Raw genomic sequence first — 19,791 nt, forward strand, 5'->3', positions numbered from 1 at the left:
TCCAGCGGAGGCTGCAGCAGGCGCCGCTCGCAATTAGTGCAGACGGGGCCAGGCCTGTCGTAGACAATTTATTTTGATAAACTTGCTCGATAACAAAAATACAATGAAGAAAAGTCTGTTCGTTTGCGCAGTCCGTAGTAGCAGGTGCCTGGCCATCAGCGCCTGAAGAGTGTCCGAGGCTGGGGGAGGAGGCCGCTGCAGCACAGACTTTCCTGCCGCCCAGGAGCAAGGTGCCCGCTAACGCCGAGGCCGGACGAGCGAGTGGCAGACACTTCTTGCCTTCATCTTTTCCATCCTTCGCACCGTTTGCAGAGGCCAGCCTAGAGTGGAGCCAGGGTTCCTGGTGAATGGGCATGTCCAGGGATAGGCTGCAATGCTTACACAGAGGCTCTGAAACAGCAGTACCGGTCCATGGAGTCGAGGGGCCTAATCCTGCCGCTGAGCGTGTCACTCAAGAGAAACGCCCATTGAAACTAACCCAAAGAGTTCTGCTTGAGTAAAGGCAGGAGCAGGATTAAGTCTAGCGTTGTTACACACTACCAGCACTTTGGACCAGTTGTTAAATGCCTAGACGCTCAGCAATGAAAGTCAAAGGGTGAATGGGTTTGTAAATGCTTTCGGAGAAACACACTGCTCCACACAGAAACTAAAAAAGCTTCTAGTGAGTTATTCCTTCTGTCTCCAAGAAGCGTTATACAGACACATTTACAATTTTCCTTTTTAAAGTATTTTAAGTTTCTGATTAGGACTTGAGGTTAACCAAATAAAACTACAAAATGTATACACAAATTGCATTATGCTGTGACATTAAACCTTTCAGGTGATAATGAAATGAAGATTAAACAAGAGTGTGCTGTGATTTATAATAGAATAAGCTGTCCTTCAAAATATATAAAACAGCTGGCAGAGTCTGAAAAGTTTATGTAAACAACAACATGTAACATGGGTTACCACCTTTGGAGAAGATTCATACTGAAGCATTTGCTTTAATGAGTTGAAAGTCTACAGATGTTTAGGCATGTTCAACAGGAACTTCCTGTAGTTTAAAAACTAATCCTTGTGCAAATAAAACCTATAAATAGTATTCAGCAGATTTTACAGTGATGCTCTTAGGTATGAAAAGAATGCATACAACTTTAAAACAAAATGACAAATTTGACAAATGATTGCACCATAGAACAGTGTTTTATATACAGTTTACAAGATATGATTTTCTGCTATAAATTAATACTGTACTATATAGTACTTAGTGACCTTATTAAAAAAGCAACTATTGACAGCTGTCTCTTTTCACTCACAGGGACATTTTTAATGCAAATGGATCCATCTAGTTGTAGACTGAAATGCCCAAATATTAACTAAAACAGTCTGCTAGCTGAAGCTATGCTGTCTTTCAATGATTCATAGGATTGGCTACCCACTAAGGTTCCAGCCAGCCATTCATGGACTGGATATGCTTCACGATAAGTGTTTTTTTTTTTAATTAAATGGTAATACATTTTAAATATAAGCTTAAATGAATAATATTATTATACAGGATGTCACTAACTGAAATAAGTAAACATGGGGGAAAAATTCTTAGCAGCTGAGAAACTCTTCCCCCGCCCCCATGTCTGTGATCCAGTTAAAATATTTTATGGAACTATTTACAATAAGACTGACATTTCTGAGGGGGAAAAAAGCTATTAGCTTATCAAATTAATTAGTGAGCTATGATTCATTGTTAACACATTATATCAGGCTATACCACCAATCTTATAATACTGTTGAAAACATTTAGACCCCTGTCCTGCAATTGGATCCACCCAGACTGCATCCATATACACAGCTCCATTGATATCAGTGAAGCTTTGGATTGCCTGTGCAGCTATGACTGCCAGATCAGAATCTAAATTAGAAACCAATCAAATCTGAACTAGCAGTTCTAGATGAGAATCTCGCTGTATATTCTTATACTTCAGAAAAATTTAGAGAGACTTTGATGTGAAAGCTTCCTTCGGCTTGTGAGTGAACTGATAAGAGATATTTTCTACAACCGAGAGAAAGTGATCCAAAACATCAATCAGGTAATTTTTCCTCACTAAAATACTTCTAATGGCACACAGTTCAATATAATTGTATAAAGTATCTCATTTCTAACACTTGTTTCTGCCATGATAGCTGTTCTTTTTCCAAAATATAAATACATTTCAGAAGCAATATTATCATTCTTACAGAAAAATGCACTCAGTTTCACTTATGCCTTATAAAAGCATAAGTTTAAGTAATGCAGCGCTTTTCATAAGTACATTTGGACAGACACTTTGTTGTCAAGAGATACGTTTGTCAATACTTCCCCACAAAAGGATTAAATATTAACTGGGGAATAAGGGTTTGATCCTGCAAGCAAGCTTCCTGACACATCAGTCTAAGTTTTGTGCTAATAAAGGTCAGATTTTAAGTGAATATTGAAGTATATAGCACTATTCATGGATCCAAGGTTTATACAATTCTTGTATTTAAAGAAAGTTGATTTCAGGGGAAAACTTACACTCTGAATTCAGGTGGTCCTTATGCCCACATTTTTATCTTCAACTTTAGTAAACAAGGCATATGGATATTAAAAACAGTTATATTGCTCATTTTTTGGTAAAGAAGATGAATTAACCTAATACTCACAAGTGAAAATAAATTCATCCAGCTTTACTACAGAACAGTGTTTTTACAGGTTGACCTAAACACTGAATGTTATATGCATTAGAAAAATTTACCTATGGTAAATTGCTGTGCTTGAACATGTATAAATAAATTCATTGTTAATGTAACAAACAAAGCAGTAGAAAAGAGACTCCCTGTACAACAGTTGCTAATAATTTAAATAGTGTCCATTTCCCAAAATTAGGATTTTAACTTTAAGGTATGACGTGATCTCACCTTCTACCCTCATATACAAATAAATTACCATACAAAGAATTTTAGCTTAACTTAAAATTGCACCTAGAAAGGCATGGGATTGTTTGTACCTGTTACAAAAACCTGTTAAAATCAAGGGCTGCTACAAAGAATGAGGTAAACTGAAGACTCTCAGGTATGTGGCCTTCAGAGAAATGGCTTTTTTCTATTGAGTTCTAGTTTTGCACACCACAGTGTTCTGCTAGCAAAGCATTCTGAGTTATCTTCCAGGAACTGTTTGTGTGTATATATACATATACATGTGTGTGTATATATATATATACACACACACACACACACACACAGACTATACTGCAACAGCAAAATATATATATATGTATATAAATATAAAGAACCTCCCCCCCCCCCCCCAAAAAAAAAAAAAGTTTCTTAGTGTTGTTCTACAGCTGAAGGGGGATGTGTGTCATTTTTTTTTTGTTACATACATTGTAAAGAACATATTTTGATCTATTGGCTTCTTGGTGCAGTAATGCAAGATGGATTCATTTCGGTGCCAAAGGCTTTGCCCATCAGAAAGAAGATGTAAAATGCTAATCTCCTAAATTGTGAGGCCAGCCTCACTTGAACTCCTTTGCAACCCTCTGGTCTACCACAAGGTTCATAAATACTTCGATTTTCAAATTGTTAGACATTAAAAACAAATACAGTAACATGGGGCAATATGCTTCTCAGTGTAAAGCATTCTTCTTCACTAGTCCCTATCACAGTGCAGACCTGACTGCATTAATATGCTCAGGAGATTAGTCAATGATGTCTGTATTTGGTTATGGGAAAGGCTCTCTCTCTCTCTTTTTTTTAAAATCCAAAGTGCATAGTAAGAACAAGTCAAAGCATTCCTCTTTTCATAAGCATTTGATAGTCTGATCTAGGCTTTCTCCTGAGAATGCAACTCCGATATCTTGCTCTCCTCTGACACAAACTCATGCAGTTCAGATATTCATCAGCCAGGTAAACAAACTTTGCCGGCAAATAGAAGTCCCACTATTGTAAAGAAAATTGATAAGACAAACAGTACGTATGAGGACCCAACCACTGTATTGTTGGGCAATTTATATGGTTGACCTCCAACTTCATTGATGTAAAATCCTATTGGAAATATTAGGGCTGCCATGCAGAATAGGATCACTGCAAAACAAACAAACAAAATCAAGTTAGCATCTTGTTGAAAGTCAAAATGTTTGCCAGTTTGTACGGCAAATACTGAAAAGAGTGAACAAATATCCTTCTGTTGTTAATACAGAACAAAACATGGTCTGAGGTCCACCAATGCCTAACTCACAGGAAACTGATCGTGTGGGACATACCCTGATCTTAACGGATCCCTGCTCTCTGTTCCAGAGGAAGGTGAAACAAAGACTGAAGTTCCTGTCAGTATGCAATGGCACAAAGTTCATTCCTCGCCCCCAGTTTATTAATCATTTGAACTATGTTCACAAGAGCAAGAATCACTGTTAAAGAAAGATGAATTTTGGAGGACACATTCTTCCACCATTCATTAATCTAATCCGATCATCATGCCTCAGAGCATTTTACAGGTAGTCATTCCCCCTAAAAGTCAATGTAGACTAACGTTCAACATTGAAGAAACTCACTTTCCGTTATTGAAGAGTTCCCTTTTCCCCAAATGTAGTTGCCCTCTCCTATTCTGCCACACAAATCCTTTACACATTTTCTGTACATATTTTGATAACAATAGAAAACACAGTTGTGCGCCACTAGTTTCCTTTAATTAAAATAAACCATTGTTTTCTAAATGCTGAGACACTCAGCCTAGAGCATAAATAAAACATTCTGTTGAAATCTAACCTCCTCTGTAAAGGGCTCCAAGTTCAGACTGCACAAATACAGAGCACCAAACAATTGACTTTTTTTAATTTCACTTGCACAGTTATATAAATATGCATGGATGGTGTTGCTTACAACACATATCACTTTGTGTGGACACAAAAAATACCAGTCACTATAAAAGCTACTTATTAAAATTACATAAGTGGTTTCACTCCTTCAGATACTAATATGGGCTGACATTCCTTGCAATACATTTTTACCCAAATCCACGACACAGCATCCAATATTGTCTAGCTCTGCTGACATCCTCTGTTTTTCTGTAAGTGCTTACGGCATAAATAATCTATTTAGTATTGATCATGGAGTCTGCAAGATACCAAGATCTTGACCAAGGCATAAAATCATGTCCTGACATGGCTTTTCTATGAAGCAACATGATTTTCTTCATGATAAAAAGATTTTCTTCACGATTGTTTTGACGCTGTATTTAAGACTCTATAAATAGGTGAAAAATAGTATTGGGCAGATACAGAATTTTAAGTGGTAGAGTCATACAAGGCAACTATTAGGCTTTCTTTGCATCTGCAAATTAACTTTTATGCTTTATCTTGAAATACAATTATTTGTTGTGATTTAACTTTAAGAATTTCCAATACCCACTGACCCAACAACTAAGCCTACTACTTTGGGTGAAGAAAAACAAAAACCCCAAACAAACCTGCATTGCTCCCACAAAAACTAAGCCTAACTTACACCAAATCATCTTCCCGCCTTCGTAAATCAATTCTAAAACCTAGCCACCTCAAAAATCAATTTAACCCCCAATCAATTCTGCCTCCACCTGAATAAGAGTAATTAATGTAAGCTCCTCCCTCCTGCCAATCAATCAATTAATGCTGGGCCTTACTCCTGTGTAGAGTACAGAAAGTCCTGTACCAAAGTTCTCTACACCACACTCCACTCCCAGCTGGTGGAAAGAGCAGTGGCTCCAGAGAAGCTCTACTCCTTACCTCACCTTCCCATCCTGTGGAAAACGTGTGGGCTCCAGCTGCTATGCTTCCTCAGCCTCCAGAGACAAAACCAGCAGTTCCCCATTCCCATTCAGCTCACAACTGGACAAGAGCTCTAGTCCCTCTAGATGAGCCAGTGATGGGTTTGTACAGCACTGAGGAAAGTTACATTTACATTATCTATACCTGCTTTAATACACTTAGAAAGCTTCAGTTTGTCCAAATTTATTGCTTCCTGTCTGTTTCTTCACATATGAATGTTGAAAAAATCCCCCACTCTCTATGAGCCTTATGTGTATTCCAGGCAGACATTTTATTGCATCTCTTTAGACCTCAAATGTCTCTTCATAAAACTATGAATGCTAAAGTTCATGGCTCATCGCTGGAGAAAAGATTCGTTGGTGTGTTTTTATAGAATAGCCTTTAAATTCTAGTTTAGGTCATATGTGCAATGACTTCAAACTGTTGCTCAAGTATTTGTGTATAACACAATAGGCTAATTTAGCATACTTAGACCAAGACTACAAGAGCAGCTGCATTTCATGTCAGGACTGACATGCACTATCACAATGGTTCTCAACCTGTAGTCTGTGGACCCCTGGGGGTCTGCGGATTATGTCTAAGTGATCTGTGAAAGACTTAGACTGAAAACTGACTCAACAGAATTCCATTATATATACAGACAATAGATTTCCAAAGGGGTCTGCACTTCCATACAAAAATTTCCAAAGAGGTACACACCTCCATTCAAAAATTTTTAGGGGTCTGCAAATGAAAAAAGGTTGAGAACCACTGCACTAGACATGTGAAGCAGCTTACAAAGCACTTGCCTGCACTAGAATCTGTCTCTCAAACTAAAAGAGGACAATATTTAACTTAGTAATTAATATTCAAAAGTCAATAGAGCAGGGGTGGGCAAACTTTTTGTCCCGGGGGCCACATCTGGGTATGGAAATTGTATGGTGGGCCATGAATGCTCACAAAATTCGGGGTTGGTATATTGGAGGGGGTGTGGGCTCTGGCTGGGGGTGCAGGCTCTGGGGTGGAGCCAGAAATGAGAAGTTATGGGTGACTTTCTCCTCTTATTTTCTGGGGAACAGAAGCTCTTCTTTTTTTATGGTATAGGCAGTTCTGAGGGGTCTCTCACAGTCTTGGCTAACTGCAGCAGTAGTGACAGCCAGTGGGGCTTTCTGAGCAAATTAACCTGATTATGATTTGGATTCTGTGGGTCTCAGGGGATGCTCCATCAACAGGAGTTTTAGCCTGTTCTCCCTCAATTTCTTATACCTACTTTTAAATCCTGAGCTGATCTTACATTTGGAGGGGATATGAGTCTCTCCTAAGAAGCAGAGACAATTTGAGTGTCCATTGCTGCAGGAAAAAGACCTATGGCAGGGTCTGGAGCCAAGGACCCAGGATATAACCTGTTACTTGATGCTGTGGTCGAAGCTTGAGAAAAAACAAAGGCCTAGATCACGCAAACGAAAGGAAGGAAGGGGGAACACCCTCTCCCCGGAGCACAAGCTGACCTAAATAATAGAAAAATAAATAATAGTAATTACTAAAAGAAAATATAAGATAGGTAGTAAGCTCCATGGCTAGCTAATGGACACTATCAATGTTCCTTCAAATTTTTTCCGCCATGTGCGGAATACATTTTGTTATATGCACCAAGGTATGTGCGGATGTGCGCCACCAGTAGAAACAAAAAACCTACATATATTTTTAAAGTTACCATAGGGATAATTACTCCAGCCAGTACAGGTTAGGCATTTTAGAACTTGCTACTCAAAGAAATAAATTTAAGTGTAAGAGAAATAAAAATTATGAAATGAATAGACCAGTCAAAACGCTAAAGTAACACACTTTGAAAGAATAAAATTACAGAGAACATATGTGCATTGCAGGAAGTACCAAGAAATAACAACAACAATAATACTATTATGTGTTGGAAGATGTGTGTGAAAGAGACTCTGTGTGCGTGTGTGTGTGTGTGTGTGTGTGTGTACACACACGCACGTGCGCGCTGGCTGCTGGGGAAATCTCAGAAACAGTGCACTGTAGGCACCCATTCACTCACTGTTCACCGCAGCAGCTCCAAGTCCTGAGCCAGGCTGTCCCCCCGCTCTGTGGAGATGGGGTACAGGGGTGGGGGAAGGGGGACACCCTGACATCAGCACGCCCCTCCCCCCACAGCCAGTAGGAGGGTCCCGCATGACATGCGGGGAGGGGCACCTGAACACATGCTGCTGGCTGTGTGCGCTCTGCTAATCAGCTGGGCAGCATTTGAATTTCTCCTGGGTGGCCATGCAAGCGCACAGCTTACAGGGAATACAGGACACTCTGGTATTCCATCTCAAGCCACAGGCAATTGAGTAGGAACTGGTGGCAGCTCTGCTTTTCCCTCCCCACATATACCCTCATATCAGAACATATCTAGAGCACATGGACACTGCTGACGAAAATCTCCACTCAAGTACACGGGCATGCGGACATCCTGAAGAGGAGCACCCATAGGGATGCTACTCAGAGAATCACCTTAATTCAGGACCCTTGTGCATATGCATTATGATCAGGTAATTAAAAACTGTATCATATGCTATTTTTTTCACAGGACCCCTGTCTCATTCAGTGCACTGGATGGAGCCACTTTGGGAATCAATCAGCTTTGTGAAGTGAAGGAGACTTGTCTGTAGAACCCTACCTCATTTGTTGAGGAAATTAGAAGGTGTTCAAGTGTGCTGTAGTGGGCACACACTCTTCTGCATACCTCCACCCCCAAACTTGACCCCTTTTGCCCTGTCCTCTCAAACCTGTTCCTGTCCCAATCCCGTCTTTTCCCTTCATCCCCCAACTCCTGGTCTTAATCTCAAGAAGTTGTGTTACTACAACGCAAGAATTCCAATGGTATCTTAATAGGATGACAAATAAGTTTGGTTAGAAATAAAATAAATCTTTAATCAATATTCTTTCCACTTTAAAAAACAGCTCACAGCAGAAAGTCAGAGTGAATGGAGAATATATCTTTGAAATTTCTCTTCTTATGTCACTCTTTTTAAAAAACACTGGCAAATTGCAAGCTTTATGGTAAGAGGAATCTAAAGATAAAACAGCTTTCAGGACAACACACATTTCAGCTGAAACAATGACTACTTAGAAGGTAGAGATATTTTAAAAATTAAAATATTTAGAATCAATAATACAAGCCACAGAAGTTAAAAAAGAACTTCAAATAAATGAAACTGATTTGCCAAAAGATAACCCTTTGCCTTAGAGTTCGGAACCCAGCTCATCATAAACACTTTTGTAATGTTTGAGGTGGTGTTTTGAGATTAGAGAGACATGATCCCTACCCTGAAGAGTTTACAATCTATATTAGACAAAAGAGACCAATCAGCTAGACAAAGGAAGAAGCTAGTGAAAAGTTGGCTAGAGTAAATAGCAATACTACAAAAGTAATGATTTCTGATATTTAACACTGTTCATTGTTGGAAATGGAAGTGTCAATCACAATGGAGTTGACTTTAAAATAATTAGTCCCATAGTATGCAAGAGCCACTTCAAATTTAATATGTGATATACTAAAGAAGTCGGGGTGATGGCTTTAATTATAGAGGTTCCTTTGTGGAGTACCACCCGTTAAAGTTGAGTTTTTACACACAGCAGGTTTACATCTATTAACATTAAGTACCTGCCAAATCTGTCTATTTCAGTGAGGAGCATACACTTGAATTTTCTAAGTAATTTTCATACTCCCTTCAGTCGCTTTTCAGAATTCAGGCTTATTTAAAATCTCTCAGTCTTATTTCCGCACCCCCACCCACCTCAAATTCTAGGTTTTTTTTCAGGCCTAGTAGAGCTGCCATCAAAACACCAGGACTTAATTTCATAGCCAAGTTAATCCTGTAACAAACACCAAAAAAAAGTAGTCTGAACATTTTTGTGGGGTCTGAAAAATTGTATTCCGTTTATTGGTTATAACTGGTTTCCTTTATCTGTCTGCTCCCTTGGCACTGTAGTGAGGAGACGCGGCCTCCCGCCCTGTCAGAAGGGGAAAGACCTGAGCTTGCCCCTGGTGGGCAGAACCAGGCCACCTGCAGCCGCCCCACCGGAAGCAGAAGGCGGGACAGGAAGCTGGGACTATAAAGGCCAGCCTCCTAGCTCAGTAGGGAAAGGGCTGCCAGAGGAGCAGGACACCTCTTCCTTGCTTCCGGGTCTTGGAGCTGAAGGAGACGGCTACCTGACCAGAAGAATTACCTGAATTGCTGGAGACCAGCAACGCCAATGAACTGCTGGGGCTGCCATTGGCTGTTTACCCCAGAGAGACCGAGGACAACCCCGGAACCCAGGTGCCCCAAACTGGGGAGGGTAGGAAGGAGCCTAAGGATGCCGAATAGGGTTTGGCTGTGGAATTATTGTGAACTGGCCAGCGTGTTGTGGGCGGATCCCCGCTGACCTAGTGGCAAACTACCTTGCCACTAATGGGGCCCTGGGCTGGGATGCAGTGGAGTGGGAGGGCCTGTGTCCCCCTACCTGGAGCACCCCACCTGTGAAGGGTGGCTACTTCCCCACTCACAGGCCAGGAGGCCTGAATTGGTCTGGTGCCCACTAGAGCTAAGGCGCCAGGCGCATTTACTGTCGCTCCCAGTTGAGAGCTAATTCCCCACCCTGAACTGGGCTGTATCGCACGGACTCAGCCATAAACTATGAATTGCCCTGCTTGAGGGACTGGGGTGGAAAGACTAATTAAGGCCTGGGCTGATTGTTGGCCAGGCCTGCTAACTGCTCACTGTCCTGATTGAGGGATTGGGCAGAGGGACTAACTGCTACTTGGATTAATCACCAGGTGGACTCACCAGCTGGGAGCTGCGCCTCACTTGAGAAACAGTGACAAGGCATGGGCTCCCGCCCTGTCAGAAGTGGAAAGACAAGTGCCCCTCCTTACAGGCACAAATGTCTCCCTGCGATGTGCTTCTCTGCACAAAAACAAGAGGTTGCAAGAGGGAGGTTCAGTATGGGCTACTATGAGCAGAGCTGGCCATGTGTGGGTGCTAAAGAGCAGGTCAACGCTACAGGAGAGAGAAGGAAGGAAAACCTTAGCACTTCTTTGCTGACTCTCCTGCTAAGGGAGCTGCTATGGGTCATCAGGAAAGAAAAAGCCTCTGCACTCTGAGCCAGAGTAGGTGCTCTGCAGTGGGCATGCCTTCTGCTAAGATGTAGTTGTGCTGTTTCTTAATAAAATGTTTTTATCCATGTCTTACCTGGAAATTTCCTTTCTTGGAGTAATGAGGGCCATAGATCCATAACACTGGGACTCTATACAGCCTTGGAGGCAGACCAAATATATCCGAGGTGTAGCTCCACCTCTGAGAAACCACCAGTCTACACTTCCAAAGCCTAGGAAAAACTAAGCACTCTAAGGGAACTTAAGCAGTAAGACAAAACAGAACAATCCTCATCCAGAGCAAGCAATTCAATGAATAATCAACTGAACACCAATTAATAACTCAATGTCTTTTCCCAATTAACAGTCCATTCAGAGTGGGTTGGATCTGTGAACCTCATGACACCTGAAAATTTCCTTTCTTGGGAAGGCAGATATATTTTCCTATTCTTATTCATAATGAGGTCCACAGATCTGACATTAGGATTTTTATAGCAGTTGTCCACTTGGTGGCACGGGGGCACTATATACAGTTAAGTACAGGTAACATTTTCCTAATAAAAACTGGACTACTACAGCCCGGAGCACCCACTTACGGAAGGCAGCATCAGATGACAACTGGATGTCCAGTGTATAGCATCTGAAGGTGTTGTGACCAGATGACCCAGGTGACTGCTTTACAGATTTTCTTGTCTGAGGCATATGATCTATCTGCCCATGAAGCTGCTACAGCATTGAGGGAGTGAGCTCTGATATTTGAAGATGAAATTAGGCTTTTTGACTTGCATGCTTCTGATATACAATATCTCAGCCACCTGAAAATGGATGATTTTTGAGGCTCTTTCCCGTTGACACTGGATAATAAAGCACAAACAAAGCATTTGTCTTTCTGACCTGATTTGTGTGGTAAATATATACTTTGAGAGCTCTGCAGTCATCCAAAGTATGCCACAATTTCTCTCTGGAGTGTGATGGATCTGGACAGAAGGATGGAAAAACAATTCCCTGTGTTCTATGGAATCTGGAGTTAATCTTTAGTCTGAAGTCAAAATCTGTTTGCATACCCCGTTAGCCTTATGACACGCAGTACTGAAGTTCCAGAAAAAAAGCTAACTCGGACACCCTGCACATAAACATGACTTTATTTAGGCATAAGCTTTCATGGGCTATAATCCACTTCATCATCTGATGAAGTGGGTTTTAGCCCACAAAAGCTGCTTTTTTTGGGGGGGTGGGCTGATACAGACTAACATGGTTACCCCTCTGAAACCAGAAAAATGACTGTCATCCAAAAAGGCCATTTTAATGGTTAGAAAGCAATGAGATCCCTTCATGAATTGTTCAAATGTAGGGCTTCTAATGGCACTGAGAACCAGCTAAGAGCCAAAAATAATAAACCTTTATGCACACAAGAAAGATGTAGAAGAGATGCTGCTCTCCTCAGAAAAATGCAGGATATCTATGTAAGATTAAATTCACTACCTGTCCATTTCACTAAAGATGCTAGACAGACAGCAACTTGACTTTTTGAGAGTCTGAACTGTCAGGCCTAACCCAAACCCATTTGAAGAAATTAGAGGATCTGTAGTCCCAATGCAGATGTGGGGGTGAAACCCTGGTGCTAGCCCCAATAATTAAAACTCAACCAGGCCCTTGAATAGGCTGAGTTAGTAGATTTATTTCTGGAAATGAAAATTGTGAGTATTAGATCTCTGAATAACCTCTTTGGCTTAAGAGGCTCTGGTTCAAGAACCAGGCAGCTGGTCTCAGACTGTCTGAATTCTGATTGGCCCTTGTAATAGCATATCCCTTCTGAATGGAAATCAGGTGGCAGGTCTTTGTACCATATCAAGGAGATTGTAGAACCAAAGCCTCTTTGATCGGAATGGGGATACCAGAATTATCAGTGCTGCTTCTCTCCTAATCTTCTGTAGCATTCTGGTGTGAAGAGAAAAAGGCAGGTAAGGCATAAAAGAATCCCTTTTGGCTATTCTTTGCAACAAGGCATCTCTTGCCTTGGGTCTGTGATCCCACTGGCAAGAGCACAACACTGAAACCTTGTGATTCAGGTGGGAAGCAAACAGACCTACAGCTGAGATACTAAATATCTTTACCAGGAGATGAAACAACTGAGTATAGGTCTCATTCTGGAGGACTGAAGTTTTGCCAGCTGAGCCAGTCAACCATAAAATTCAGTTTTGCCTTGGATGTGAAGATAAGTTGATTGCAGATTCTCCTTTGCCCACCTCATCAGGAGGTGAGCTTCTCTTTGAAGGACTATAGTCCTTTTTCCTTTTGTCTGATGTATGATATGGCTGAGGTGTTGTCTGTCATGGCCAGTGCATTAGGTAAATTTAGATGTGGGAGAAGAGCTTTGAAACCATACCGGATTGCCCTGAGCTCTCACCACTTTATGCTGTGCTTTCTCTTGTGTTTGGACTAGACCCCTTGGGCAGTCCTTGAACCGATGAGAATCCTCCTTGGATGAGACACCTTCACTGAGGTGCAGATAAGAGACAGCTGAGGGATAAGAGAAAGCTCTGTAGCAACCTCATGTGAGCACTGGACATCTAAGAATAACCACAGAGGAGATCACTGATCCCAAAAGAGTATGAACTGGTACTTCCCTTGAGAGGTTGACTATTTTGATAAGAGTTCTCTGCTTCTTGTGTCTTTGCTGCAATAAACAACTTTGTAGAGGGCAGTGACCATTCCCACTCAGAGACTGGAAATACACTGAGACCTAATTGATTCTTTCACAAAACCTTGGTTCTGAAGTATCCTTATTGCTTTGGTGGTATAATCAATAAAGGAGTCACCCAGGAATGGGTAGACTTAGATCCTTTCCTGTCAGAGAGCAGATATTAACACTACCAGCACTTTTTTGTAAATACAGCAATGGTTTAGCAACAGCATTGCAAGTATTGGTAATGTGGTGCTCTGAGGATAAAGCTTAGGAAGAATCTGTGAGACTGTCAAACTGGATATAGGCATTCTTCATACCTACGGATGTCACGGAGACCCCCATTGATGGCGGCTAACGTGGATGTTACGGTCTCTATCTTGGATTTTTTTTTTTTAATGGATCTGTTGAGATACTTGATGAGAAATGCTCTATAGCTTTTTTTTTTTCCTTTTTAAATAAAGGTACAATATGGAGTAAGGTCTTGATTCCTCTGAAGAGGATGAACAGATTAAATTATTCCCATTGTAGCAGATGGGATGTAGCAGATTTATATGGCTCTCTGCACACCCTGACTCCTCCGCTTTCTTAGGCAGAACCCTTAGGACATGTGGTGGGTGGGTTTTTTTAATTTTTTTTTATTTTTAAAGACCGAGACAGCACACTTGCAACACTGTCCACCCGGATGACAGTTCTTTTCTTTATTTATTGTTGGCCTGAGACCCCCAGATAGTTTTTATGTCCAAAGGATGCGGCTGAGATTATGCCTGTGTGGATTTGGCTGCCTATGAAGGGTCTGTATAGTGAGGAGGCCACTCTTTCAGGTAAAAATTTTTCCCCAGTTAGAAACATCTAGTGCTTGACCATCAGAAAAAAAGGCACAATTCACTTTGATAGTGATAACAGGAGGACTTTTGACTGGTGTACACCAAGGAACTTTCTGAAAGATATGGAAACTCACAACGGGAGCTGAGGAGGACAGCCAAATACTTTCCCAGTCTTTAGGTGTGTTAGGAAAATCCTTACCCCACTGCCTCACACTCAAAGGATGCATAAGGAGGGATATATAGCTATAGCTTGTCTGAGGCATCAGCAAACATCATAATTGTAGATCACCGTCCTCTGTACACTTTTTAATCAGTCTATTCTCTGGTGTTTTTTATTTTAATAATTATTTGAGTCTTTAGCTATGATTTGGAGTACTGGCCTTCCTCCTATAAGCAGGGAGAATTCCCTTTGTGGGGTTGTGTGTATGCATGGCTACAGGAAACCGCATATGTCCACAGTGTGCACTGACTTGCCATGCTGCACTCTGTGAGGATGAAGAGGGGAACCCAACACTGACTATCCCCTGTGCTGGGTGATCCAGGGAACTAAGTGCCTAGGATTTCTGCCTTGCTGCACTCTATGACAGTGAGCAGAGGAACCAGACACTGAGGATTATCTGTCCTGATGCATTCTGCAGATTTATGCAGTTTGAGGGAAACTGATTTCACTTTATGCCTCTTAGGAGTGCCTCCTAGAGGAATCCCCTAAATCAGACTCTTAGAAAATGAAGGGGTGGAGGTTGTGTGTTTTATGTTGGGGTGACTAGAGAGGTCTGAACATCTTTCTTATGCCTACCTTAATCCTCATCAGAAGGAGAGAGACATTTTAGACTGATGGTTTGCATGGGAGTGAACCTTGTGGTTACCTCTTTTGAGTAGCCCCAAGAGAGTAATTTTGTGTTGGATGGGGTTCCAAAGCTGCTCCATGGTCAGACATAGCTGTGAATGTGGGCTCCAGGGGTTGGGTGGGAAGCTTCCCTGGCCCTCAGATACTGTGCTTCACACTACACTCACCCCAAGTTGTGGGGTAGGAGGAGGAGTTGCCATTTGCTGATGCCAGGGCAAATGCTGTCCCCTGTCACGTACCAGGTTAAGGGATTTTTGTAGATGAGCTACTACCATTGCTTCCAGGAAGCTCTTCTGCTTAGGGAGGGAGACTGAAGGAAACTCTGCCCCTTCCTGAGCACTGAAGAAGCTTGGATCTTCACAGAACAGGCAATTATCTCCATGGAGGCACCTAATCAGAGGGCAGGTGCAAGGAGACACAATGTCAGGTTTTCCCTCTTGGCCTTCTCCACCGTGCTGCACTACATGTGGGTGTGCAGGGAATACAGAGTCCTCCAGTGACTGAGAAGAAAGGGAATCCTCTCTGTCAATAAAAGCAGATCCTGACAGCTTGGAGAGTTTAAGCCATTTCCCCCCCAACCTTTTTCCCTCCCCTGAATTTCCTCTGCAGCAGGGACGAGCTGGCCTGCCTGCCTGCCGCTGGAGACGCAAATGGAAACTGGCAGTTTCTCAGAGGCGAAGCCACACCTCCACTGCCTCTGATTAACACGTTTGGTCTGCCTCCAAGGCTGCTTAGAGCAGTGGTTCTCAACCTTCCCAGACTACTGTACCCCATTCAGGAGTCTGATTTCAGCCCTGGGTGGTGGGGTTTTGGCTCCAGCATGTATCTTAGCTTTGTGGGGGCCCTGCTTGCCACGTCTAATGCTGGCCTTGCACTTGCCACCCCCAGGTCGAGAAACTCTAGTATAGTATTTAGAGCAGTATAAACAAGTCACTGTCTGTATGAAATTTTAGTTTGTACTGACTTTGTTAGTGCTTTTCACGTAGCCTGTTGTAAAACTAGGAAAATATTTAGATGAGTTGACATGCCCCCTGGAAGACCTTTGCGTACCCTCAAGGGTACATGTAACCAATGTCATGGATCTGTGGACCTCATTATAAATAAGAAAACAATTTTCATGAGAATTGTAACAAAATAGAGCTAGCATCAACCCTGCATCAAATGTTCACAGGAAGATACTTCAACAGGACTGATTTCAGGGCAATAATGAGACCAAGGTCCACCAACACCCTCCTCCACGTGGGGGTAAAAAAGGCTTCAACCATTTCATTATTCCAGCCATCAGTGAGTACCAGCCACACCGGCCAAATTAAGAGTTCACATGACTCAGGAACAGCCTAACCATCCCCACTCCTGCACTCCCATTTCCTTGGGCCACTTTGTTACGTTCCCAGAGGGGAGAGGGGCTGGAGGCTACCATGGTCCAGAGGTGTACTTCTTTCTTCCTCTACCCTGGGGCTGCAGCAGGTGATCAGCACTGTGACTATAAAGCCAGGATCCCAAAGATCTTCCCTTGGTTCTCAGCCACTTCTGGATACCAAACCCTTGATTTTAAAGAAGAGGATTATTTCCATAAAGCAGGAATTTAAAAGGAAAAGCATTCTGTCTGATCAGGGCAGAGTTTTATCACTGGTCTCAGGCAACAAACCCCACCCAGATTTGTTTAAAAAAAAAAAAAATTCTACCAGTTTAATCCTTCAGATAGGCTTACTTCGTAGCTGAAGTCACTTACTTCCAGTGAATGCTATCCAGCGGGCATATTTAGTAGCTTCTCTTCGCCAGTGGGAAGCCACTAGCAAACCACACGTGACAGTCAGTGAAATGATTCCCATAATGATGAAAAATAATGTGGTGACCCACTCAGGAGGCAGCCGTGGAGGAATACAGGTCCTGTCACGTCCATGGATGGTTTGACACTGTCGCACAAGGCCAACTGTGAGTGCACCTGAAAATACAGAGAGATAAGTCTTAGCAGGATTTACTTTTCCAAAGTAATATTCTGAGATGTCCTCATCGTCCCCATGGAAGGGCTCAGTGTCATACCAAGACTCAGTCTAGCCAAAGAGGTTGGATGCGACTCTCCTATGGAGTCTGTCAATGTCATTTAATGTCAGCTAGAGTGGTGACTGGGGAAAGGGAGGGTCATTTAGGTCATTGCTCTATCCCTTCCCCGATTTCTAGTGTCAGGGGAGATTCCTCTGGCATTCCTCTAATTTCCTCCTGCCAAGCATGGAGTGGGGGAAAATGAGACTCCTCCCTCAGGAACCCCCTATGAGTCAGCTGGTCTAGCGCTGCACGCATTTTGCTCAGCACCGCATTCAGAAAGGTAACACAAGTAAAGTGTTTCTTCACACCTGTAAATACAAATTTACTGCTGTAAGGCACTACGCATGTGTGTGTCTAGATCATAGCTGGAATGTGCCTTTTGAAGGATGCACTTGAGAACATCCCTTTCAGAATTCTTTCATCCAAGAGGGGTAGGTCGGTTCTTTTGATAGTTAAACAGGCAAGTTATTAAATACATGCTAGGGTTTCTATATTACCAGTTTTAAAGGTCACGTCAATCCATTCAGTACACAGGATGCAAGAGAGTGGGTCTAATTCAGGGGTTGGCAACCTTTCAGAAGTGGTGTGCCCAGTCTTTATTTATTCACTTCAATTTAAGGTTTCGCATGCCAGTAATACATTAATGTTTTTTAGGAGGTCTCGCTCTAAGTCTGTATATTATATAACTAAACTATTGTCGTATGTAAAGTAAACAAGGCTTTCAAAATGTTTAAGAAGCTTTATTTAAAATTAAATTAAAATACTAATTTTTACGCTGGCAGCCCGCTGCCAGCCTGGGGTTCCGTTCACCCAGACCGGCAGTGGGTTGAGTGGGACCGGTGGCTGGGACCCCAGACTAGCCCTGCCCACAGAGTGGGTACCTACCTTCTCCCTGGTTCTAGCTTTTTTTTTTTCCCCCTCTCCCTCTCTCTCTCTGAGAGTGGGAGTGCACTGAGCACAGGGGTGAAGGAGCAGGCTGGGGGTTGGGGTGTAGGGTCTGGCCAGGAGCTTGAATGAGGGAGGGGGCTCAGGGTTGGGGCAGGAGATTTGGGTGTGGAGTGCTTATCTGGGCAGCTCCCCTTTGGTGCAGGTGTGTGTGTGTGCGCATGAGCTCCCGTTTGGTGCTCAGGATGGGGGTGGGAATGTGGGGGGTGCAAGTGTTAGGGCATGGGGGGGCTGGGTATGTGGGCGGGGCTGGAGTCAGGGCTGGGGTTGTGGGGCAGTGCAGGGGTCAGGGCAGAGGGCTGGGAGTGTGAGCTAGGGTTGTGGGGGTGCTCCCAGCCCCCTGCCCAAAGCGGCTCACGGCAGGGGGCTGGAGGGGATATGCCCTGATTCCACCCCCTTTCCCCAAGTCCCCGTCCCAACCTCTTCTCCGCCTCTTCCCTGGAGCGGTGAGCGCTGTGTGGCTCCGCTTCTCCCCCTCCCTCGCAAGGGCCATCAGCTGATCGGCAGCAGGAAGGGAGAGGAGGAGGGGCAGGAACCCAGCACGCTGGGGGAAGAGGTGGGGGAAGGGGGCGCAGAGAAGAGCAGGCCGGGGCGGGCAGGATTTTTAAGTGGCAAGCTGCTGCCTGCCAGGGTCCTGGCCGCTGGCCCCGCTCAGCCCACTGCCAGCCTGGGTTCGGCAGCGGGCTGAGCGGGGCCGGCAGCTGGGACCCGGCGGGCAGCAGCGTGCCATTAAAAAATCGGCTCACGTGCCGTCTTTAATACGTGTGCCATAGGTTGCCGACCCCTGGTCTAATTATTACAAATATTCTAATCTGCCACAAAGTGCAGCCTACAGGAAAAAGAAACAGAGGTCATTAAAGTTATAGTTTACCTTCAGTTTGGTAATGGAAGAGTCATTTAACACACAGAATATAGGAAAGACAATAATACAAAACTCTGCATTGCAAGTGGCACAAGATTAGATAATTTTGATTTTAAGTTTAAATGTACTGCTTTCAAGCATGGTTGCTGGAATTGGGGGTTTTGGGGGTGCGGCCAGGTTTCCATCTTTTTCAGCATTTACAGTTTTGTCCAGTGGCTTTCAGCACCCCCCCACTATAAAAATTGTTGCAGTGCCACTCCTTTCATGACCCACAAAGTGTTACAGTCCAATACTAACCGCAAAACTTAATTTATTAGAAAATTTGAGCCCAGACATAAAATGAGATTCAAAGAGACTGTCTGCCAGTGTCTCTAAAATCTTGAATCCTGCATTTTGTGGAACAATCAGTTCCACCCCTACTCCCAAATCCTTTTCACATGTGAAGATTTCCTACAGCCAAATCAAAGGTAAACTCAGTAGTGCATGGTATTATCTTACATTAGTTAAAAAAAATCAACATTCCCCTCCCAACACACACGCACAAATATTAGACACTGTAAACAAGTGTTGCTATACTTAAAAGGACACTTTAAAAATGGAGAGGGAAGGAGGTTGGACAAGTACATACAATGGAACTGGGAAACTGGAGTTCTGTGAGCCATTCGGG

The 19,791-nt window shown here is 43.0% G+C and overlaps 1 protein-coding gene across 2 annotated transcripts in view; it reads right to left on the reverse strand.

Moving 5' to 3' along the window:
• Nucleotides 1–10: 10 nt before the first annotated feature.
• MOSMO (modulator of smoothened) overlaps nucleotides 11–19,791 on the reverse strand; it is a 48,298-nt gene continuing 28,517 nt past the window's right edge. Inside the window, exons 2-3 of one of the 2 annotated variants that reach the window (XM_077828821.1) lie at nucleotides 17,004–17,216; nucleotides 11–4,077 (exon numbers count right to left, since the gene is read on the reverse strand). In XM_077828821.1, the coding sequence (XP_077684947.1) occupies nucleotides 3,893–4,077; nucleotides 17,004–17,216 (398 nt within the window). In that variant the 3' untranslated portion in view covers nucleotides 11–3,892. Of the gene's footprint in view, nucleotides 4,078–16,463; nucleotides 16,816–17,003; nucleotides 17,217–19,791 lie in introns of those variants that run through there. The other variant, XM_077828822.1, reaches the window with a different exon arrangement.

This window comes from Eretmochelys imbricata, chromosome 10 (assembly GCF_965152235.1).
Source record: "Eretmochelys imbricata isolate rEreImb1 chromosome 10, rEreImb1.hap1, whole genome shotgun sequence".
Taxonomy (NCBI): Eukaryota; Metazoa; Chordata; order Testudines; family Cheloniidae; genus Eretmochelys; species Eretmochelys imbricata.